General features: G+C 40.1%; 1 protein-coding gene across 1 annotated transcript in view; it reads left to right on the top strand.

Moving 5' to 3' along the window:
• The first annotated feature begins 11,431 nt into the window (after nt 1-11,431).
• The window catches only part of plekho2 (pleckstrin homology domain containing O2), a 61,296-nt gene continuing 46,986 nt past the window's right edge, over nt 11,432-25,741 (top strand). The window contains exon 1 of the mRNA XM_062963038.1: nt 11,432-12,019. Within this exon, the coding sequence (XP_062819108.1) occupies nt 12,011-12,019 (9 nt within the window). The 5' untranslated portion in view covers nt 11,432-12,010. The remainder of the gene's footprint in view (nt 12,020-25,741) is intronic.

Consider the following 25,741-nt stretch of genomic DNA (forward strand, 5'->3'; position numbering starts at 1 on the left):
CTCTCCCTCTAATTAGGACTTTATTTTTCTTTTCTTTTTGTTGTATCAACCTTGAGGCGTGGATGATGGGTTGTGTTGTCAAATTTTGAGGTTGGGGGGCCTGTACTTTTGTTGTTTTGTGAATTGCCGTGATGCCATCACTCTTTTATATATATAAATATAATGAGTCCCCTTGGGGAGATAGGGTGGAATACAAATAAATTATTATTATTATTATTATTATTATTATTATTATTATTATTATTATTTTATTATGACACAGCAAACAAGATAGATATGCTGGATTTCGTATCACAAAACCACAAGTCAAACACTTCCCTAGTGTCTAGGACTGTGTGATGTATTTTCGGATGATGCGCACAGACCCAGTAAGGTGGCCTTTTGCAGTTGGCAGATTGTAATTTTATCAATGTCTATTGTTTCCAAATCCCGGCTGAGAACTTTTGGCACGGCACCCAGTGTGCCCATCACCACCGGGACCACCTGCACTGGTTTCTGCCAGAGTCTTTGAAGTTCAATCTTGAGGTCCTGAGAGCGGCTGAGTTTTTCCTGTTGTTTTTCGTCAATGCGACTGTCACCTGGGATGGCGACATCAATGATCCAAACCTTTTTCCTTTCCACAACTGTGATGTCTGGTGTGTTGTGTTCCAGAATTTTGTCAGTCTGGATTCGGAAGTCCCACAGTATCTTTGCGTGCTCATTTTCCAATACTTTTGCAGGTTTGTGATCCCACCAGTTCTTTACTGCTGGAGGTCTTACTTGAGGCATAAGTTCCAATGAATCATTTGGGCCACATAGTTGTGCCTCTGTTTGTAGTCTGTCTGTGCGATATTCTTACAGCAGCTGAGGATATGATCAATGGTTTTGTCGGTTTCCTTGCACAGTTTGCATTTTGGGTCATGAGCTGATTTTTTGATCTTGGCCTTAATGGCCTTTGTCCTGATGTCTTGCTCCTGGGCTGCAAGGATCAGGCCTTCTGTCTCCTTCTTCAGGGTCCCATTCGTGAGCCAGAGCCAGGTCTTCTCCTTATCAGCTTTCCCTTCAATTTTGTCAAGGAACTTTCCATGCAATGTTTTGTTGTGCCAGCTGTCAGCTCTAGTTTGTAGTGCAGTTTTCTTGTACTGGTTTTTCTTGTACTGATTATTCCACACAGCCATATAACACAGAATATCAAGGTAGATAATCCACAATATCGTCTTTGAACTGGGTTATCTGAGTCCACACTGAGTTCAAAACCGATCATGTGGGATTTTATACAGCTGTGTGGAAGAGGCCTTGATCCCACAGTGAACTGGGATGGCTGGTAGAGGAGAAATAGAGCCCGATACTGCAATGCCTACAGAACATCACTATCTGAGTCAGGGAAGCTCAAATAGTCAACATGCTGTTCAAGAAGCAGGAACTGCACTGCCTCGTAGAAATTATGTGGGTTCTTAAAATAACCAGCCCGCTTTTTCTCTCTCTTAAGCAATGCCACCTCCTCCAAGCCAAGCAGAGGAAGTGTTGCAAGTGCAACTCCGCAGAGGTGCCGGGCCTTGTGGTTTCTCTGTTCTCCTTCTGCAGAGTTGCAGTGAAAACAACACCCACGGTTGGGCCATGAGTTTCAGTGGGCTTTAAATGAGGATGCAGGGTGGCGGAGAGGGGGAATCATATGAATGAGAGTGGGCGAAGAAGCCAGTCGGTCCGTCCATTTAAAATGCAGCCCTGGTTGAAAACAACTCGCTAAGTTCAGGACCCCACAGGAAATGCCACAAGGAGTTTGCACAATTCCAGGCCATTTCAGTTTGGTGTCTCCGAAGTGGAATTCCAGGGATGAATGACGTCACTTTTTGACAAAAGAACTACACACTCTTTCTCTCTTTCTTTACAAGGCAAGGACATTAACAACTGCCAAAAGCTAACCGGAGCTGGGATCGCTTGCCTCGTTGTATAGTAATCTAATACCCTGTTTCCCTGAAAATAAGACATCCCCAAAAAATAAGACCTAGTAGAGGTGTTGCTGAATTGCTAAATATAAGGCCTCCCCCGAAAGTAAGACCTAGCAAAGCTTTTGTTTGGAAGCATGCCCAGCGCCTGCCAAACAAAACACCAGAGCATGCAGGATTGGTAAATGTATATGTAGTTGTATATGGAAATAATGGTAGTAACAAGAAATTCTTGATAGGATTCAGTTTGTCTGGTTTAGTTATGTTGGTTTGTGATGACAACTACTGTACAGTATAAAATAAATGTTCATTTTTTGTTCAACAATAAATGTGAATTCTTCTTCATGGAAAAATAAGACATCCCCTGAAAATAAGACCTAGCGCATCTTTGGGAGTAAAAAATAATATAAGACACTGTCTTATTTTCGGGGAAACACGGTAGTATACAGTAGAGTCTCACTTATCCAAGCTTCTCTTATCCAAGTTTTTGGATTATCCAAGCCATTTTTGCAGTCAATGTTTCCAATATATCGTGATATTTTGGTGCTAAATTCGTAAATACAGTAATTACAACATAACATTACTGCGTATTGAACTACTTTTTCTGTCAAATTTGTTGTATAACATTATGTTTTGGTGCTTAATTTGTAAAATCATAACCTAATTTAATGTTTAATAGGCTTTTCCTTGATCAGTCCTTATAATCCAAGATATTCGCTTATCCAAGCTTCTGCCGGCCCGTTTAGCTTGGATTAGTGAGACTCTACTGTAGTATACAGTAGAGTCTCACTTATCCAAGCTTCGCTTATCCAAGTTTTTGGATTATCCAAGCCATTTTTGCAGTCAATGTTTTCAATACATCGTGATATTTTGGTGCTGAATTCGTAAATACAGTCATTACAACATAACAGTACTGTGTATTGAACTACCTTTTCTGTCAAATTTGTTGTATAACATGATGTTTTGGTGCTTAATTTGTAAAATCATAACCTAATTTGATGTTTAATAGGCTTTTCCTTAATCCCTCCTTATTATCCAAGATATTCGCTTATCCAAGGTTCTGCCGGCCCGTTTAGCTTGGATAAGTGAGACTCTACTGTAATAACAATAAAAATAATATTTATTTATTTATTTTATATACCACTCTTCTCCCCAGGAGAGAATAGTAATTAATATTAATATAATAATAATAATAATAATAATAATAATAATAATAATAATAACAACAATAATAATAAATTTATTGTCAAAGGCTTTCATGAACGGAATCACTGGGTTGTTGTGCATTTCCCAGGCTGTCTGGCCATATTCCAGAAGCATTCTCTCCTGACATTTCTCCCATATCTATGGCAGGCACCCTCAGAGGTTGGGAATAATAATATTTATTTTATATACTACTCTTCTCCCCAGGGGAGAATAGTAATAATAATAATAATTATTAATATAATAATAATAATAATAATAATAATAATAATAATAATAAATGTGGATATTTGCTTATCCAAGGTTCTGCCAGCCAGTTTAGCTTGGATAAGTGAGACTCTACTGTACTGGAGAGCAAGAAACAGGACATCAAAAGCCATTGGCATAGCAAGGAACCTTGGAAAGCCATAGCCAAATATCTACCTTGTGGGGTAGTTGTAAGTATCTAGAGGTTTTCTCCTAAATCAGGGACAAAGGCTTTGTGGATATTTTGTATTACAACGCATACAACATTGCCCATGCTGGTTGTTGCAAACATATGCTATGAGAATATTGCACAGCAAAAGCAATACACTGCAGAACAGTACAACTGAAAAAGGTCCTGCAACAATGTATTATCAGCTCATAGTAGGAGTGCATTTATATTTGTATATAAACAACATTGTTTTTTAAACATTGTATCATGTACAAGCCTTAAATAAAGTAGTAAGTAAATAAAGTAGTAAGAATAATAATAAAAAGCTGACAAGGAGAAGACCTGGCTCTGGCTCATGAATGGGACCCTGAAGAAGGAGACAGAAGGCCTGATCCTTGCAGCCCAGGAGCAATAATAATAATAATAATAATAATAATAATAATAATAATAAGGAGAAGGCCTGGCTCTGGCTCACGAATGGGACCCTGAAGAAGGAGACAGAAGGCCTGATCCTTGCAGCCCAGGAGCAAGACATCAGAACAAAGGCAATTCAGGCCAAGATCGAAAAATCAGCTGTTGACCCAAAATGCAGTCTGTGCAAGGAAACCGACGAAACCATTGATCATATCCTCAGCTGCTGTAAGAAAATTGCACAGACAGATTACAAACAGAGGCACAACTGTGTGGCCCAAATGATCCATTGGAACTTATGCCTCAACTACCACCTCCCAGCAGTAAAGAACTGGTGGGATCACAAACCAGCAAAGGTTGTGGAAAATGAGCACGCAAAGATACTGTGGGACTTCCGAATCCAGACTGACAAAGTTCTGGAACACAACACACCAGACATCACAGTTGTGGAAAAGAACAAGGTTTGGATAATTGATGTTGCCATCCCAGGTGACAGTCGCATTGACGAAAAACAACAGGAAAAACTCAGCCGCTATCAGGACCTCAAGATTGAACTTCAAAGACTCTGGCAGAAACCAGTGCAGGTGGTCCCGGTGGTGATGGGCACACTGGGTGCCGTGCCAAAAGATCTCAGCCGGCATTTGGAAACAATAAACATTGACAAAATTACGATCTGCCAACTGCAAAAGGCCACCCTACTGGGATCTGCATGCATCATCCGAAAATACATCACACAGTCCTAGACACTTGGGAAGTGTTCGACTTGTGATTTTGTGATACGAAATCCAGCATGTCTATCTTGTTTGCTGTGTCATACAATAAAATAATAATAATAATAATAATAATAATAATAATAATAATAATAATAATAATAATAATAATAGCAGTCAAAGAAGAAGAACATGCCCTGGCAGAATATGTAAAGCAAAGTGAAGAACCTGCTTTGATTGAAGTCAAAAATCAGAAAGTCTTCAAAGCACAGCAGACAAAGAATCAGTACAAGAAAACTGCACTACAAACTAGATCTGACAGCTGGCACAACAAAACATTGCATGGAAAGTTACATTGCACCACATTTTCAGCTAAAAGAGAAAAAGAGGGCCCTAAGTGTTGTCCTTATACCCAGGAATAAATTGGACACTCCTCACCTACGATTTCCCAGGTATAGGCTGTCCCTGAGTTACAAATATCCGATTTGCAAACAACTCATGGTTACGAATGGAGGGTGAGACAACAAGAAGTGAGAGAAATCTACCCCTCCGCACCCACAGCAGTCGAAGTGGAATAACAGCCGTATAACAAACCACTATTGCTATATTTATATTTCTTTTTCCACCTGAAGGATTTCACCCTTTTACAAAGTACCAACCTTCATGCATATATGTAGGCTGGCCTTTCCAGTTGACTTGCCTCACAAAGTCAAAAAAGATTCAACTTCTGATTCAAGCGCCATGGAAATTGCAATGCTGCCATGATGCATCTACAATTAGGGATGGCATTATGAAGCCACTGCATTGGACATGATAAATGTACAAATAAGGTCAGAAATGTATTTTTCTTCAGAAAATCAATTAGTCCTTTTCTGTGCAGAAGTAGCCTTCCCTCGGTTTTCACTTCTGCATACACTCCAATTTTTAAAAGACGTATTTGTGTCAGTCTCTTGCAGAATAGAAAGTGGGAAGAGAAACGAAATGTAGAAGCTCTTGGGCTTTTATTTCTGCTGGAGCTTTCATGGAGAGAACCTCACTTCCTTGGATGCATTACTGGCTTCCATAGGAGGAGCAATGAATCAATATAGGAAGTGTTCCTTCTAGTTAAATCATCTAAAAACTACAAATCTTCCGTGATCATTCCCAAAAGCAGCAGTTTCATTTGGCACTAAAAGCTTTTCCACATTTGCTGATCTGGGGCTCTGCAGACCAGAGGTGTGATTAGATTACACGGAGAGTATGACTATTCTGTTTCTCCTCCCCATCTTGATTTATTGGAGCTGGGATTTTATTCCTCTTCAATGTCACTTGCCGGCCACTCACTTATTCATCGAAGGGCTAAATTAGTTCTCTGTTACACTTGTATGACCACGCCAATTCCTGGAGATGGTTTTATGACTTTGTGTCCCTTTGGCCAAAGCAGAGATGACCTTTCCTCAAGGCTTCTCCGGAGGCCAAAGATGCCACTTCAACCAGGATGGCTCGCTTCAATAAATACCGATAACTCTTCATAGCTGCTGGCGGATAGCTAGCAAACGGACCAGGCATCCTCAGCCAAGAACCAAGAGAAACTGAGTTGGCAATTTGGATTTTGTTAGTAAAGCAGTGCAGCTAGTTTATTGATTTATCATGTCAGAAGCGAACTGAACGTACAGTTGTAATATACCGTATATACTCGAGTATAAGCCTACCCGAATATAAGCCGAGGCACCTAATTTTACCACAAAAAAACTGGGAAAACATTGACTCCAGTATAAGCCGAGATACCAATAAAATTACATTACCGTATATACTCGAGTATAAGCCGACCCGAATATAAGCCGAGGCACCTAATTTTACCACAAAAAAACTGGGAAAAAATTGACTCCAGTATAAGCTGAGAGTGGTAAATTTCAGAAATAAAAGTAGATACCAATAAAATTACATTACCGTATATACTCGAGTATAAGCTGACCCGAATATAAGCCGAGGCACCTAATTTTACCATAAAAAAACTGGGGAAACACTGACCCCAGTATAAGCCGAGGGTGGGAAATTTCAGAAATAAAAATAGATACCAATAAAATTACATTACCGTATATACTCGAATATAAGCCGACCCGAATATAAGCCGAGGCACCTAATTTTACCACAAAAAACTTGGAAAACATTGACTCCAGTATAAGCCGAGGGTGGTAAATTTCAGAAATAAAAGTAGCTACCAATAAAATTACATTACCGTATATACTCGAGTATCAGCCGACCCAAATATAAGCCGAGGCACCTAATTTTACCACAAAAAACTTGGAAAACATTGAGTCCAATATAAGATGAGGGTGGTAAATTTCAAAAATAAAAGTAGCTACCAATAAAATTACATTACCATATATACTCGAGTATAAGCTGACCCGAATATAAGCTGAAGCACCTAATTTTACCACAAAAAAACTGGGGAAACATTGACTCCAGTATAAGCCGAGGATGGTAAACTTCAGAAATAAAAGTAGATACCAATAAAATTACATTACCGTATATACTCGAGTATCAGCCGACCCGAATATAAGCCGAGGCACCTAATTTTACCACAAAAAACTTGGAAAACATTGACTCCAGTATAAGCCGAGGGTGGTAAATTTCAGAAATAAAAGTAGATACCAATAAAATTACATTACCGTATATACTCGAGTATCAGCCGACCCAAATATAAGCCGAGGCACCTAATTTTACCACAAAAAAACTGGGAAAACATTGACTCCAATATAAGATGAGGGTGGTAAATTTCAAAAATAAAAGTAGCTACCAATAAAATTACATTATCATATATACTCGAGTATAAGCAGACCCGAATATAAGCCGAGGCACCTAATTTTACCACAAGAAAAACTGGGAAAACATTGACTCCAGTATAAGCCGAGAGTGGTAAATTTCAAAAATAAAAGTAGATACCAATAAAATTACATTACCGTATATACTCAAGAATAAGCCGACCCGAATATAAGCCGAGGCACCTAATTTTACCACAAAAAAACTGGGAAAACAATGACTCCAGTATAAGCCAAGGGTGGTAAATTTCAGAAATAAAAATAGATACTAATAAAATTACATTAATTGAGGCACCAGTAGGTTAGATATTTTTGAATATTTACATAAAGCTCAAATTTAAGATAAGACTGTCCAACTCTGATCAAATCCTTATTCTCATCTTCTTCAATGTCAATGTGCTTATGTATCTTTTTTAATAGTAATAGAGTAAAATAATACATGTAATAATACAGTAGAGTCTCACTTATCCAAGCCTTGCTTCTATTATTATTCTATTATTATTGTAATATATTATTATATTATTACTATTATATTATTATTATTATATTATTCATTATTCATGACTACATTGAAACTACAAGCGAGAGAAATCAGCGTGGAAACTGCAAGAGGTACCATAGATTGTGGTACATGGAAATAATGGTAGTAAAGTTTTTGATTTATTAAATACAGTTATATATTACAATTATATATTTTTGTTATTTAAACTATATAGATTGTGAAATTATATTTTTTTTCTCGAAGTGACACACCACCCAAGTCATGCCAGGTTTTTTGGTGAATTTTGACACACCAAGCGCAAAAGGTTGCCCATCATTGCCATAAGGTCTTAAAGATTATAGAGCTGACTGAGCAGCAGTATCATTGTTATTTCTCCACGCTGAATTGATAACGGAAGTCATGTGGGAATGAGTGCAAAAACACTTCCCCAAATGGAAACTGATTTGGGTGGTGCTTCCATAGAAAAACATTTCAAACTATAAACAGAAAACGGAAAATCATTTTTTTCTACTCCAGAAATCCTGACCAGAAAGCCATTCTCATCATTAGCTTAGGAAAGACCAAGAATCTGTTTCTCGGTGCATTAAAATATCTCAGCCAATATATTATGTTACAGTAGAGTCTCACTTATCCAACATAAATGGGCCGGCAGAATGTTGGATAAGCGAATACGTTGGATAACAAGGAGAGATTAAGGAAAAGCCTATTAAACATCAAATTAGGTAAGGATTTTACAAATTAAGCACCAAAACATCATGTTATACAAAAAATTTGACAGAAAAAGTAATTTAATACGCAGTAATGTTATCTTGTAATTACTGTATTTACGAATTTAGCACCAAAATATCACAATGTATTGAAAACATTGACTACAAAAAATCCAGAACGTTGGATAAGCGAATGTTGGATAAGTGAGACTCTACTGTATTAGCATAGTACAATATTAGCATTATATATAACTACCGTATATGCTCGAGTATAAGCCGACCCGAATATAACCTGAGGCACCTAATTTTACCATTAAAAAACTGGGAAAACATTGACTCCAGTATAAGCCGAAAGTGGTAAATTTCAGAAATAAAAATAGATATGAATAAAATTACATTAATTGAGGCATCAGTAGGATAATTCTTTTTGAATACAGTAGAGTCTCACTTATCCAACATAAACGAGTCGGCAGAATGTTGGATAAGCGAAAATGTTGGATAATAAGGAGGGATTCAGGAAAAGCCTATTAAACATCAAATTACATTATGATTTTACAAATTAAGCACCAAAACCATCGACAGAAAAAGCAGTCCAAAACACGGTAACGTTATATAGTACAGTAGAGTCTCACTTATCCAAGCTAAACGGGCCGGCAGAAGCTTGGATAAGCGAATATCTTGGATAATAAGGAGGGATTAAGGAAAAGTCTATGAAACATCAAATTAGGTTATGATTTTACAAATTAAGCATCCAGACATCATGTTATACAACAAATTTGACAGAAAAAGTAGTTCAATACGCATTAATGTTATGTTGTAATTACTGTATTTACGAATTTAGCACCAAAATAGTACGATATATTGAAAACATTGACTACAAAAATGGCATGGATAATCCAGAAGCTTGGATAAGTGGGCTTGGATGAGTGAGACTCTACTGTACATGTAATAATAAATAGAGTAAAATAATAAATGCAATAATAATAATAAGATCAGAGTAATATAATAAATGTATTAATATTAATAATAAAAATAGAGTAAAATAAATGTAATAGTAGCAACAATCATAGAGAAAAATAATAAATGTAATAACACCAATAATAATAGAGAAAAAAATAAATGAACCATATATTCTCGAGTATAAGCCGACCCAAATATAAGCCAACCAGGACCCTCACCCGAGTATAAGCCGAGAGGGGCTTTTTTAGTCTTAAAAAAGGGGCTGAAAAACTAGGCTTATACTCAAGTATATACAGTACCTTAAAACATATACACATATAATAAAAAGTGAGTAGTGCACGGACTCTGAAAGGGTCCATGAGTAAAATCAGGGCAGGAAGGGACAAACTAAGGTTCCAATAAAGTGCTAGGACATATAGAGTGGGGAGCAATAAGAAGGTACTGTACAATTTTAGCATCTGGTGGCCGTTTTACTACTACTACTACTACTACTACTACTTCTTCTTCTTCCTCCTCCTCTTCTTTTTCCTCTTCTTCTTCCTCTTTGTCTTCTTCCTTCTTTCAGGCTCCTTCTTTGGAGGCTTTGAAGCAGAGGCTGGATGGCCATCTGTCGGGGGTGCTTTGAATGCGATATCCTGCTTCTTAGCGGGGGGTTGGACTGGATGGCCCATGAGGCCTCTTCCAACTCTACTATTCTATGACTCTATGATTCCTCCTCCTCTTCCTCCTCTTCTTCTTCTCCTTCTTCCTCCTCCTTTTTCTTCCTCTTTGTCTTCTTCCTCTTCTTCTTCTTCTCCTTCTTTCTCTTCCTCCACCTCCTCTTCTTCTTCCTCTTCTTCTTTTTCCTCTTCTTCTTCCTGCTCCTCCTCCTCTTCATCTTCTTCTTCCTCTTCTTCTTTTTCCTCTTCTTCCTGCTCCTCCTCCTTTTCTTCTTCTTCTTCTCCTTCTCCCTCTTCCTCCACCTCCTCTTCTTCCTCCTCCTCTTCTTCTTCCTCTTCTTCATCTTCTTCTTTTTCCTCTTCTTCTTCCTGCTCCTCCTCCTTTTCTTCTTCCTCTTCTTTTCCCTCTTCTTCTTCATCTTCTTCTTCCTGCTCTTCTTCTTCTTCTTTTTCTTCCTCTTCTTCTTCCTCCTCCTCCTCCTTTTCTTCTTCTTCTTCCTCCTCCTTTTTCTTCCTCTGTCTTCTTCCTCTTCTTCTTCTTCTCCTTCTTTCTCTTCCTCCACCTCCTCCTCTTCTTCTTCTTCTTCTCCCTCTTCCTCCACCTCCTCTTCTTCCTCCTCCTCTTCTTCTTCCTCTTCTTCATCTTCTTCTTTTCCTCTTCTTCTTCCTGCTCCTCCTCCTCTTCTTCTTTTTCCTCTTCTTCTTCTTGCTTCTCCTTTTCTTCTTCCTCTTCTTTTTCCTCTTCTTCATCTTCTTCTTTTTCCTCTTCTTCTTCTTGCTCCTCCTCCTCTTCTTCTTCTACTTCTCCTTCTTCCTCTTCTTCTTCTTCTTCTTCTTCTCCTCCTCCTTCTTCCTCTTCTTCTTCTTCTTCTTCTTCTCCTCCTCCTTCTTCCTCTTCTTCTTCTTCTTTTTCTTCCTCTTCTTCTTCCTCCTCCTCCTCCTTTTCTTCTTCTTCTTCCTCCTCCTTTTTCTTCCTGTCTTCTTCCTCTTCTTCTTCTTCTCCTTCTTTCTCTTCCTCCACCTCCTCCTCTTCTTCTTCTTCTTCTCCCTCTTCCTCCACCTCCTCTTCTTCCTCCGCCTCTTCTTCTTCTTCCTCTTCTTCATCTTCTTCTTTTCCTCTTCTTCTTCCTGCTCCTCCTCCTCTTCTTCTTTTTCCTCTTCTTCTTCTTGCTCCTCCTTTTCTTCTTCCTCTTCTTTTTCCTCTTCTTCATCTTCTTCTTTTTCCTCTTCTTCTTCTTGCTCCTCCTCCTCTTCTTCTTCTACTTCTCCTTCTTCCTCTTCTTCTTCTTCTTCTTCTCCTCCTCCTCCTTCTTCCTCTTCTTCTTCTTCTTTCTCCTCCTACTCATTCTCTTCCTCCTCCTCCTCCTCCCCCCCCCCCCTTTGCCGGCCCCCAAGAGCTCCAACTCTGCCGGAAACTCGGGCTTTTCTTCCTCTCCTGCGGCCGGGCTGCCTCCTTTTTGCAAACTTCTCTTGCGCGAGAGAGAGAGAGAGAGAGGCAGAGAGATCTTCCTCCTCCTCCTCCTCTTTCCGAAGGGCCCGAAGTTTCTCTTCCGAGCCGGGAGCCCCGAAGGACCCTCTTGCAAGCCGCACGGACCCCACGACAGCCCCAGAGGCCATGGAGCAGCCCGGGGGACCCTGAAGCCGAGCCGGGTCGCCTTTCCACCGGAGAGCCCTTGAAAGCATTGCCGGGCCCTTCTCCTCCTCCTCCATTCCCACCATGGAAGATGTGAGTAATGTTCCAGGGAAGGGAGTTTTCCCAAGGCTTTCCTCTACAGGGTTGTTGTGTGTTTTCCGGGCTGTCTGGCCATGTCCCAGAAGTATTCTCTCCTGACGTTTCGCCCACATCTGTGGCAGGCATCCTCAGAGGTTGTGAGGTAGAAACAGTATACTGTTAGAAGATTGTAGCAATAGACAGAGAGTTGTTGTATGTTTTTTCCGGGCTGTCTGGCCATGTTCCAGAAGCATTCTCTCCTGACGTTTCGCCCACATCTGTGGCAGGCATCCTCAGAGGTTGTGAGGTAGAAACAGTATACTGTTAGAAGATTGTAGCAATAGACAGAGAGTTGTTGTATGTTTTTTCCGGGCTGTCTGGCCATGTTCCAGAAGCATTCTCTCCTGACGTTTCGCCCACATCTGTGGCAGGCATCCTCAGAGGTTGTGAGGTAGAAACAGTATACTTTTAGAAGACTGTAGCAATAGACAGAGAGTTGTTGTATGTTTTTTCCGGGCTGTCTGCCCATGTTCCAGAAGCATTCTCTCCTGACGTTTCGCCCACATCTGTGGCAGGCATCCTCAGAGGTTGTGAGGTAGAAACAGTATACTTTTAGAAGACTGTAGCAATAGACAGAGAGTTGTTGTATGTTTTTTCCGGACTGTCTGGCCATGTTCCAGAAGCATTCTCTCCTGACGTTTCGCCCACATCTGTGGCAGGCATCCTCAGAGGTTGTGAGGTAGAAACAGTATACTTTTAGAAGACTGTAGCAATAGACAGAGAGTTGTTGTATGTGTTTTCCGGGCTGTCTGGCCATGTTCCAGAAGCATTCTCTCCTGACGTTTCGCCCACATCTGTGGCAGGCCTCCTCAGAGGTTGTGAGGTAGAAACAGTATACTTTTAGAAGACTGTAGCAATAGACAGAGAGTTGTTGTATGTTTTTTCCGGGCTGTCTGCCCATGTTCCAGAAGCATTCTCTCCTGACGTTTCGCCCACATCTGTGGCAGGCATCCTCAGAGGTTGTGAGGTAGAAACAGTATACTTTTAGAAGACTGTAGCAATAGACAGAGAGTTGTTGTATGTTTTTTCCGGACTGTCTGGCCATGTTCCAGAAGCATTCTCTCCTGACGTTTCGCCCACATCTGTGGCAGGCATCCTCAGAGGTTGTGAGGTAGAAACAGTATACTTTTAGAAGACTGTAGCAAATGACAGAGAGTTGTTGTATGTGTTTTCCGGGCTGTCTGGCCATGTTCCAGAAGCATTCTCTCCTGACGTTTCGCCCACATCTGTGGCAGGCATCCTCAGAGGTTGTGAGGTAGAAACAGTATACTTTTAGAAGACTGTAGCAATAGACAGAGAGTTGTTGTATGTGTTTTCCGGGCTGTCTGGCCATGTTCCAGAAGCATTCTCTCCTGACGTTTCGCCCACATCTGTGGCAGGCATCCTCTGAGGTTGTGAGGTAGAAACAGTATACTTTTAGAAGACTGTAGCAATAGACAGAGAGTCGTTGTATGTGTTTTCCGGGCTGTCTGGCCATGTTCCAGAAGCATTCTCTCCTGACGTTTTGCCCACATCTGTGGCAGGCATCCTCTGAGGTTGTGAGGTAGAAACAGTATACTTTTAGAAGACTGTAGCAATAGACAGAGAGTTGTTGTATGTGTTTTCCGGGCTGTCTGGCCATGTTCCAGAAGCATTCTCTCCTGACGTTTCGCCCACATCTGTGGCAGGCATCCTCTGAGGTTGTGAGGTAGAAACAGTATACTTTTAGAAGACTGTAGCAAATGACAGAGAGTTGTTGTATGTGTTTTCCGGGCTGTCTGGCCATGTTCCAGAAGCATTCTCTCCTGACGTTTCGCCCACATCTGTGGCAGGCATCCTCAGAGGTTGTGAGGTAGAAACAGTATACTTTTAGAAGACTGTAGCAAATGACAGAGAGTTGTTGTATGTGTTTTCCGGGCTGTCTGGCCATGTTCCAGAAGCATTCTCTCCTGACGTTTCGCCCACATCTGTGGCAGGCATCCTCAGAGGTTGTGAGGTAGAAACAGTATACTTTTAGAAGACTGTAGCAAATGACAGAGAGTTGTTGTATGTGTTTTCCGGGCTGTCTGGCCATGTTCCAGAAGCATTCTCTCCTGACGTTTCACCCACATCTGTGGCAGGCATCCTCAGAGGTTGTGAGGTATGGAGAAAGAAAGAAAAAACTTTTGGGAACTTCAAGGGATGGGGAATGCTGTGTGAGTGTGTGTCTTTCCATCTTTCAAAAGTTAAGCTTGAGAATCCATCCCTTTAATTTGCCATGGCTCAGGCTGGGTCTACACGTCCAAATAATCCAGATAGCCTCCCAACCTCTGAGGGTGCCTGCCATAAATGTGGGAGAAACGTCAGGAGAGAATGCTTCTGGAACATGGCCAGGCAGCCCGGGAAATGCACAACAACCCAGTGATTCCGGCCATGAAAGCCTTCGAGAACACATTTATTATTACAGTAGAGTCTCACTTATCCAACGTTCTGGATTATCCAACCCATTTTTGTAGTCAATGTTTTCAATACATCGTGATATTTTGGTGCTAAATTCGTAAATACAGTAATGACTACATAGCATTACTGCGTATTGAACTACAGTAGAGTCTCACTTATCCAACGTTCAGGATTATCCAACGCATTTTTGTAGTCAATGTTTTCAATGCATTGTGATATTTTGCTGCCAAATTCGTAAATACAGTAATTACTACAATTTGCTGTATAACATGATGTTTTGGTACTTAATGTGTAAAATCATAACCTAATTTGACGTCTAACAGGCTTCTCCTTCATCTCTCCTTATTATCCAACATATTCGTTTATCCAACGTTCTGCTGGCCCGTTTAGCTTGGATAAGTGAGACTCTACTGTATTAAAATCATGGAATAGAATCATAGAATAGTAGAGTTGGAAGAGACCTCATGGGCCATCCAGTCCAACCCCCCGCTAAGAAGCAGGAATTATTATTATTATTAATAATAATAATATATAGGAGCCCCGGTGGCAAAGTGCGTTAAAGCGCTGAGCTGCTGAACTTCAGACCGAACTTCAAATCCCGGTAGCGGAGTGAGCTCCCACTGTTAGCCCCAGCTTCTACCAACCTAGCAGTTCGAAAACATGCAAATGTGAGTAGATCAATAGGTACCGCTCCGGCAGGAAGGTAACGGCACTCCATGCAGTCATGCCAGCCACATGACCTTGCAGGTGTCTATGGACAACGCGGGCTCTTCAGCTTAGAAATGGAGATTAGCACCAACCCCCAGAGTCAGGCACGACTGGACTTAATGTCAAGGGAAAACCTTTACCGTTACCTATTATTATTAATAATAATCCATGCCTCACAGCCTCTGAGGATGCCTGCCATAGATGTGGGTGAAACATCAGGAGAGAATGCTTCTGGAACATGGCCACACAGCCCGAAAGACATACAACAACCCAATAATAATAATAAATAATATATTATTATTAATTAATAATATTAATAATAGCAATATATTATTATTATTAATAGTAATAATAATTAATATTATTAATAATAATATTAATAATAAATTAATATTAATTAACCCTAACTGCGCTTCATGCAGTCATGCCGGCCACATGACCTTGGAGGTGTCTATGGACAACGCCAGCTCTTGGGCTTATAAATGGAGATGAGCACCAACCCCCAGAGTCAGACACGACTGGACTTAACGTCAGGGGAAAACCTTTACCGTTACCTGTTAATATCAATATTATATTAATAATATTAATATTAATTACTATTCTCCCCTGGGGAGAAGAGCGGTATACAAATAAAATAAATAAATATTATTATTATTATTATTATTATTATTATTATTTATGTCTGGGTGGAATTCAAAGCGGTGTACAACAAACAAAATTTATAAAATGCATCAGACAACAATACATAATCAATTAAAACATCATATCCCAATAGAAAACTCAATTAACATATCAAATAAAACATTTCTAAAACTTGGATTTTCTACAGCAGTGTCAATCCAGCCTCAGCACTATGTATGGAATTGTATGATTGGCAGGCATCCTCAGAGGTTGTGAGGTCTGTTGGAAACTAGGCAAGTGGGGTTTAGTCCAGGGTGGAAGACAGAACTTTTGTCTGAGGCAAGTGTGAATGTTGTGATTAGCATTGAATGGCCTTGCAGATTCAAAGCCTGGCTGCTTCCTGCCAGGGGGAATCCTTTGTTGGAAGGCGTGCGACTTTTCGAGATGCTTGCTGACTTTTTTTTTCCCCCTCGTGCGTTTCGTGGAATATTCCTTTCTGTGGAATAATAAGAGTTTCCTGGACAGCCTCCCCTCCAAATCCTAACCAAGGCTCACCCTGCTTAGCTTCCTCTGGGGCCTTTTTGGAGCCATCCGGACAGTCCTGCTGCCCTTCCCTGCTCCTTTTCCACAGCTTGTTTTGCAAACCAGTGTCAGTGGGGAAGAAATTTCCTGGGAAAGTTTCTGTTTTCGGAGGCTGGAGACAGAAAGAAGGAAGCAGGGAGGAGGGTGGGAAGAAAGCAAGGTCTGCTTCTTCTTTTCTTTTCTTTTCCTTCCTTCCTTCCTTCTTTCACTCCCTCCATCCCTTCCTGCTGAGATGAAGCAGAGAGAGCTCTCCAAAGCAGAAAAAACGCCTTTAAAGGTTTGTTTTCCTTCCTGGCCAGGCCTGGGAGAGTCTTTGGCCGTTGAAGTTGAAGCCGGAGGAGGAGGAGCAGAGCTTGGCTTGTTGATGGATGTTGGATCTGGTCAATAAGCTTTGTTTGGTACTCATATCGAATTCTGTTTTTGATTGCACCTTGCTGAATAAAATACCCCCTCATTACAGCCTTACTGGCACCCCGAATTGTTTCCAATTTTGTTGTGTGTCTTTCGGGCTGTGTGGCCATGTTCCAGAAGCATTCTCTCCTGACGTTTCGCCCACATCTATGGCAGGCATCCTCAGAGGTTGTGAGGTAGAAACAGTATACTTTTAGAAGACTGTAGCAATAGACAGAGAGTTGTTGTATGTGTTTTCCGGGCTGTCTGGCCATGTTCCAGAAGCATTCTCTCCTGACGTTTCGCCCACATCTGTGGCAGGCATCCTCAGAGGTTGTGAGGTAGAAACAGTATACTTTTAGAAGACTGTAGCAATAGACAGAGAGTTGTTGTATGTGTTTTCCGGGCTGTCTGGCCATGTTCCAGAAGCATTCTCTCCTGACGTTTCGCCCACATCTGTGGCAGGCATCCTCAGAGGTTGTGAGGTAGAAACAGTATACTTTTAGAAGACTGTAGCAATAGACAGAGAGTTGTTGTATGTTTTTTCCGGGCTGTCTGGCCATGTTCCAGAAGCATTCTCTCCTGACGTTTCGCCCACATCTGTGGCATGCTTCTGGAACATGGCCACACAGCCCGAAAGACACACAACAACCCTGTGATCCTGGCCATGAAAGCCTTCGACAACACATTGTTTCCAATTTTGTTTCTTTATTGTTACTTAACTCAAAGTATTCTTTCAGTAGCTTCTTATTATTTTTTTTTTTCTCTGTTTCTGTTTTGAGTAAACTCTCATTTAATTTCCATCTCCTCAGCCTCTGGCCTTCTACCGTGTTTCCCCGAAAATAAGACAATGTCTTATATTAATTTTTGCTCCCAGAGATGCTCTAGGTCAGGGGTCCCCAAACCAAGGCCCGGGGGCCGGATGCGGCCCTCCGAGGTCATTGACCTGGCCCCCGCCCTCAGTTTTATAATATAATATATTGTATATACATATAATATTGATAATAATATTATAATGTAATACAATATAACACTAATAATAATACCATATAATAATATTAATTATATATTCTATATAACATATAATATAACTAATAATATTACAGTATAGTGGTATAGTTCAATATAGTAATATATAATGCTAATATTGTGCTATGCTAATAATATAATATATTCTATGTACATATAATTTGGAAGCCACTCTGAGTCCCCTTTGGGGTGAGAAGGGTGTGATACAAATGTAGTAAATAAATGCAGTAAATAAATAATAAATAAATTTTAGACTTAGGCTCACCCAAAGTCTGAAATGACTTGAAGGCGCACAACAACAACAACAACAACAACAACAACAACAACAACAACCCTAATTAACCTGACTATCTCATTGGCCAGAAGCAGGACCACACTTCCCATTGAAATCCTGATAAATGTATGTTGGTTAAAATTGTTTTTATTTTTAAATATTGTATTGTTCTTTCATTGTTCTTGCTGTTGTTATTGTTGTTGTTGTTTTTGCACTACGAATAAGACATATGCAGTGTACATCGGAATTTGTTTTTGTTTTTTTTCAAATGATAATCCGGCCCCTCAACAGTCTGAAGGATTGTGGACCGGCCCTCGGCTCAAAAAGTTTGAGGACCCCTGCGCTAGGTCTTATTTTCAGGGGATGTCTTATTTTTCCATGAAGAAGAATTCACATTTATTGTTGAACAAAAAAAATGAACATTTATTGCATTGAATTGCATTGGTGGTTGTTTGATATTATTACTGTTGTATAAACCTTTGTTTTAACTTCTGTTTTATCATCTTCTTGTGTTTTAAACTGTGTATATTGTTATTGTATTTGCGCTGTTACTTTTGTAACATTGTGAGCCACCCGGAGTCCCCATGGGGAAATGGTGGCGGGGTATAAATAAAGCATTATTATTATTATTATTATTATTATTGACACAACGACGTTGTATGACACAGCAAACAAGATAGACATGCTGGATTTCGTTTCACAAAATCACAAGTCGAACACTTCCAAGTGTCTAGGACTGTGTGATGTATTATTATTATTATTATTATTATTATTATTTTATGTCACGGCAAACAAGATAGATATGCTAGATTTCATATCACAAAACCACAAGTCGAACACTTCCAAGTGTCTAGGACTGTGTGATGTATTATTATTATTATTATTATTATTATTATTATTATTTTATGTCACGGCAAACAAGATAGATATGCTAGATTTCATATCACAAAACCACAAGTCGAACACTTCCCAAGTGTCTAGGACTGTGTGATGTATTTTCGGATGATGCGTGCAGATCCCAGTAAGGTGGCCTTTTGCAGTTGGCAGATCGTAATTTTGTCAATGTCTATTGTTTCCAAATGCCGGCTGAGATATTTTGGCACGGCACCCAGTGTGCCCATCACCACCGGGACCACCTGCACTGGTTTCTGCCAGAGTCTTTGAAGTTCAATCTTGAGGTCCTGATAGCGGCTGAGTTTTTCCTGTTGTTTTTCGTCAATGCGACTGTCACCTGGGATGGCAACATCAATGATCCAAACCTTGTTCTTTTCCACAACTGTGATGTCTGGTGTGTTGTGTTCCAGAACTTTGTCAGTCTGGATTCGGAAGTCCCACAGTATCTTTGCGTGTTCATTTTCCAATACTTTTGCAGGTTTGTGATCCCACCAGTTCTTTACTGCTGGGAGGTGGTACTTGAGGCATAAGTTCCAATGAATCATTTGGGCCACATAGTTGTGCCTCTGTTTGTAGTCTGTCTGTGCGATTTTCTTACAGCAGCTGAGGATATGATCAATGGTTTCGTCGGTTTCCTTGCACAGTCTGCATTTTGGGTCATCAGCTGATTTTTTGATCTTGGCCTGAATGGCCTTTGTCCTGATGTCTTGCTCCTGGGCTGCAAGGATCAGGCCTTCTGTCTCCTTCTTCAGGGTCCCATTCGTGAGCCAGAGCCAGGTCTTCTCCTTATCAGCTTTTCCTTCAATTTTGTCAAGGAACTTTCCATGCAGTGTTTTGTTGTGCCAGCTGTCAGCTCTAGTTTGTAGTGCGGTTTTCTTGTACTGGTTTTTTGTCTGCTGTGTTTTGAGGAGTTTCTGATTTTTGACTTCAATCAAAGCAGGTTCTTCACTTTGCTGCCAGGACATTATTATTATTATTATTATTATTATTATTATTATTATTATTATTATTATTATTATTATGTACTGTACAATAGTTATCATAAACCAGCATAACCAGACTAACTGTGAATCCTTTCAAGAATTTCTTGTTACTACCAATATTTCCATGTACAACACTCTATGGTACGTACATTTACCAATCCCACATACTCTGGTGTTCTGTTCAGCGGGCATGCTTCCAAACACAAACTTTGCTAGGTCTTACTTTCAGGGGAGGCCTTATATTTAGCAATTCAGCAAAACCTCTACTAGGTCTTATTTTCTGGGGGTGTCTTATTTTAGGGGAAACAGGGTATTATTTCCACTTTTAGCAGACAGTGGTCCGAGCTAATCCTTGGCAACATTTGTACTTTAATCCTTTTTAAAGCAGGGGTCCCCAAACTAAGGCCCGGGGGCCACATGCGGCCCATCAAAGCCATTTATATAATAATAATAATAATAATAATAATAATAATAATAATAATAATAACTTTATTTTTATACCCCGCCTCTATCTCCCCAAAGGGGACTCAGGGCGGCTTACATGGGACCAAGCCCGAATAAAAACAATAGCAATATAAAACACAACAATAGACAAAAAAAAAAATTATCCGGCCCCCATGGCACAAGGGCAGAAGAGGGTTAGGCTAAATGACCCAAGGGTTCTCTTCTTCTCTTCCAACTATTATATTATTATTACTAGCTGTGCCTGGCCACGCGTTGCTGTGGCAAAGTGGTGGTGGTATTGGTTAAAAATTGTTGTGGAATTTTTATTTGACATTATTTGTATGTTTAATTAATTTTATTGTAACCTATCTTTTTATTCATTATATTTTATTATTTTGTTGTATTATTTTTAGTTATTTTGTTATTATAGTATTTTATTGTATTATTTTTTTTAGTGTTTATTATTATTATTATTATTATTATTTTTATTGGAGCCCCCAGATGGCGTAGTGGACTAAGTGACTGGAAGGTTGGGTTGCTGACCTGAAAGTTGCCAGGTTCGAATCCCACCTGGGGAGAGTGTGGATGAGCTCCCTCTGTCAGCTCCAGCTCCATGCGGGGGCATGAGAGAAGCCTCCCACAAGGATGGTAAAACATCAAAAACATCCGGGCGTCCCCTGGGCAACATCCTTGCAGACGGCCAATTCTCTCACTCCAGAAGCAACTTCGGTTGCTCCTGACACGAAAAAAAATAATTATTATTTTTTATTGTCTTATTTGTATTTATTTTATTTTTTATTCTTTTATTAACACTGGGCTGAGTGGGTTGCTAGATCAAGTGGGCAGAGCTTAGCCTTCTGACTGGCAGCAATTGGATAAAAACAATTATTTCTCTCCTTCTAATTAGAACTTTATTTTTCTTTTCTTTTTGTTGTCGGAACCTAGGGGCAAGGATGGTGAGTTGTGTTGCCAAATTTCTAGGTTCTGGGACTTGTACTTTTGTTGTTTAGTGGGAGGAACGGACACCATTACTCCTTTATATATATATATAGATGATGATGATGATGATGATTATTATTATTAACATTGAGGCTGGGAGGTCATTTGTCAGGGGTGCTTTGCTTGTGCTTTTGGTGCCCAAAGACAGAAGGGGATTGGATTCAATGGCCCAAAGGGTCTCTTCCAACCCTATTTATTTATTATTATTATTATTATTATTATTATTATTATTATTATTATTATTATTGCTTGGTGGACAACTATAGTCTGGCCCTCCAATGGTCCGAAGGATCGTGAACTGGCCCCCAGTTTAAAAAGTTTGGGGACCCCTGAAGTAAAGGTTTCCCCTGACGTTAAGTCCCGTCATGTCTGACTCTGGGGGTTGGTGCTGATCTCCATTTCTAAGCCCAAGAGCCGGCGTTGTCCGTAGACACCTCCAAGGTCATGTGGCCACTGGCATGACTGCCTGGAGCACCGTTACCTTCCCGCCAGAGCGGTACCTATTGATCTACTCACATTGGCATGTTTTCGAACTGCTTGGTTGGCAGAAGCTGGAGCTAACAGCTTTCTTTTTACTGATACTGAATTTGAGTCCCAGATCATATTGATCTGGGTCCATGAGTGGTGGCGGTCCGAGTAGAAGGTGTAGTCTCTTACGGGTCTATTCCTTTTTCTCTAAATGTCTTGTAAAGAAAAGTCCTCTTTTAATAGCAGGAAATTATTTGGGAGTTTCCCTTCTCTCGACTCACCTCCTCCAGCTTAGCTTTAAGTTTTGTCTAGCTCGCACTCCACCACCCCATTAAAATATCCTAAAATTATTAAGTTATCGTATTCCTGTTCCTGTATCTCAGTGGTTCCCTAATTTATTTGGCCTGCTGCCCCCTTTCCAGAAAAAATATTACTCAGTGCCCCCGGAAAGTGGGCGTGGCTTAGAGGGGTGGGCGTGGCTCCTGCTCAAGAGGGCGGGGCTGAGCCTCTCCCCTAGTCCAAGATGCAGGGCTGGGAGGGGGAAGTGGGTGGGGCCAAGACTGGGATGGGTGGAGTTACGAGCTCTGAGGCAGGGCTGAGCTTCTATCCCTGTCCTGCAGCGCCTCCCAGGACACAGGGGGCGGGGCTAGAGCAGGGGGCGGGGCCTCTTCCCAAGTTCCTGACGAGGCTGAACCTCTATACCCCGCCCCCGTGTTCTAACAAGCGCTTCAGGAGAAGTATAGAGGCTCAGCCCTATCTCATGCTCTTGGGAAGAGGCCCCGCCCCCACCCCTAGCCCCGCCCTTTAGTCCTAAAAGGCCTCTCAGGAGAGATATAGAGGCTCAGCCCTGTCTTGCGCTCTTAGGAAGAGGCCCCGCCCCCTCCCCTAGCCCCGCCCTTTAGTCCAAAAAGGCCTCTCAGGAGAAGTATAGAGGCTCAGCCCTATCGCATGCTCTTGGGAAGAGGCCCCGCCCCCTCCCCTAGCCCCACCTTTTAGTCCTAAAAGGCCTCTCAGGAGAGGTATAGAGGCTCAGCCCTGTCTCGGGCTCTTGGAAGGAGGCCCCACCCCCTTCCCTAGCTCCGCCCTCTGTGTCCTAACAAGCACCTCAGGAGAAGTATAGAGGCTCAGCCCTATCTCAGGCTCTTGGGAAGAAGCCACGCCCACTCTTCTAGCTCCACCCCCTGTGTCATAACAGGCGTCGCAGGTGCTCAACCCTGTCTCCGGCACTTGGGAAGAGGCCCCGCCCCTCCCCTGGCCCCGCCCCCGTGTCCTCATAGGTGCCATCACTGCAGCGCCCACCAGGGGGCGGTAGCTCCCACTTTGGGAATCACTTCTGTATCTTCTTCTTTAGTTGTCTTATGAATGTGGATTTGGTTCCAGTCGGGGCATAAATATTACAGATTAATGTTTCTTCGTTGTTAATTCTTATTTTTATACCTACTGTCCTCCCTTCCTGGTCTTTAAATGCCAGTTTTGCCTCCAAATTTTCCCTGGCATATAAGACCACTCCTCTTTTTTTTCTTCAATGCCGAGCAAAGGAGGAAAGCCTCCAAACTCATTTTCCTCTATGGAGAAGATCCCAAGGCCAAACTCCCAAGGCGAGAAGAACATCCCAAAGGGTGCCCGCTCGCTTTTGCAGGCCTCCTCGTTCATGCGCCTTTTGTGGCCGCGTGCTGCACCGCCGGCCAACTTTCCCTGGAGACAGGCACCCCAGTGTTGAGGACGCTGTGCAGACGGATTGCCCGTTTCATCTCCAAGCCTTGCAGGATGTTGGGGTGAAAAGGAAAAGGGCAACCCCAGCGACAGACAGACGGAGCTGAAAGGCAGCGGTTGTTCATTGTCCTGTGTGAGCCGCACTGCAAGGAGCGGCTTTTGCTTGTCATCAAAGCCAGCATTTGTCTGGGGAGGGGGCAGCGGGGTCCAGAGGGACCTCGAACCCTGAACTTTGGAGACCTTCTGGGTCCTGGAAGGAAGCACAACACTGAGCCGTTTGTCTCCAACAAGCTCGTTCTGATCGGGAGTTTTTGTCCTCTTTCAGTCCTTGGGACCCAACTTTTGTCATCTTCTTGTGCAACATTTAATGGTGCCTTTGCAACCCTAACTTGGACCCAGAACCAGAGGAAACCTTAGCTTGCACCTACTGTATATATTCGAGTATAAGCCTAGTTTTTCAGCCTTTTTCTTAAGCCCCCCTCGGCTTATACTTGGGTGAGGGTCTTGGTTGGCTTATATTTGGGTCAGCTTATACTTGAGAATATATGGTACACTTATTATTTTTCTCTATTATTATTGGTATTATTACATTTATTATTTTCCTCTATTATTATTGGTATTATTACATTTATTATTTTTCTCTATTATTGTTGCTACTATTACATTTATTATTTTTCTCTATTATTGTTGCTACTATTACATTTATTATTTTTCTCTATTATTGTTGCTACTATTACATTTATTATTTTCCTCTATTATTATTGGTATTATTACATTTATCATTTTTCTCTATTATTGTTGCTACTATTACATTTATTATTTTTCTCTATTATTATTGGTATTATTACATTTATTATTTTACTCTATTATTATTGGTATTATTATATTTATTATTTTTCTCTATTATTATTGGTATTATTACATTTATTATTTTTCTCTATTATTATTGGTATTATTACATTTATTATTTTTCTCTATTATTATTGGTATTATTACATTTATTATTTTTCTCTATTATTATTGGTATTATTACATTCATTATTTTTCTCTATTATTATTGGTATTATTACATTCATTATTTTTCTCTATTATTGGTGCTACTATTACATTTATTTTGCTCTATTTTTATTATTATTAATAATACATTTACTATTTTAATCTTATCATTATTATATTTATTATTTTACTCTATTTATTACTACATGTATCATTTTCCTGTACAGTAGAGTCTCACTTATCCAACATAAATGGGCTAGAATGTTGGATAAGCGAATATCTTGGATAATAAGGAGGCATTAAGGAAAAGCCTATTAAATATCAAATGAGGTTATGATTTCACAAATTAAGCACCAAAACATCATGTTATACAACAAATTTGACAGAAAAAGTAGTTCAATACGCAGTAATGTTATGTTGTAATTACTGTATTTACGAATTTAGCACCAAAATATCACAATATATTGAAAACATTGACTACAATAATGGCTTGGATAATCCAGAGGCTTGGATAAGCGAGGCTTGGATTAGTGAGACTCTACTGTAATAATAATAATAATAATAATAATAATAATAATAATAATAATAATAATAATAAGATGTTGATTTTGTGATATGAAATCCAGCATGTCTATCTTGTTTGCTGTGTCATACAATAATAATAATAATAATAATAATAATAATAATAATAATATGTTGATTTTGTGATATGAAATCCAGCATGTCTATCTTGTTTGCTGTGTCATACAATAATAATAATAATAATAATAATAATAATAATATGTTGATTTTGTGATATGAAATCCAGCATGTCTATCTTGTTTGCTGTGTCATACAATAATAATAATAATAATAATAAGATGTTGATTTTGTGATATGAAATCCAGCATGTCTATCTTGTTTGCTGTGTCATACAATAATAATAATAATAATAATAATAATAATAATAATAATAATAATATGTTGATTTTGTGATATGAAATCCAGCATGTCTATCTTGTTTGCTGTGTCATACAATAATAATAATAATAATAATAATAATATGTTGATTTTGTGATATGAAATCCAGCATGTCTATCTTGTTTGCTGTGTCATACAATAATAATAATAATAATAATAAGATGTTGATTTTGTGATATGAAATCCAGCATGTCTATC

Source organism: Anolis carolinensis, unplaced genomic scaffold (genome assembly GCF_035594765.1).
Source record: "Anolis carolinensis isolate JA03-04 unplaced genomic scaffold, rAnoCar3.1.pri scaffold_11, whole genome shotgun sequence".
NCBI classification, from domain to species: domain Eukaryota; kingdom Metazoa; phylum Chordata; class Lepidosauria; order Squamata; family Dactyloidae; genus Anolis; species Anolis carolinensis.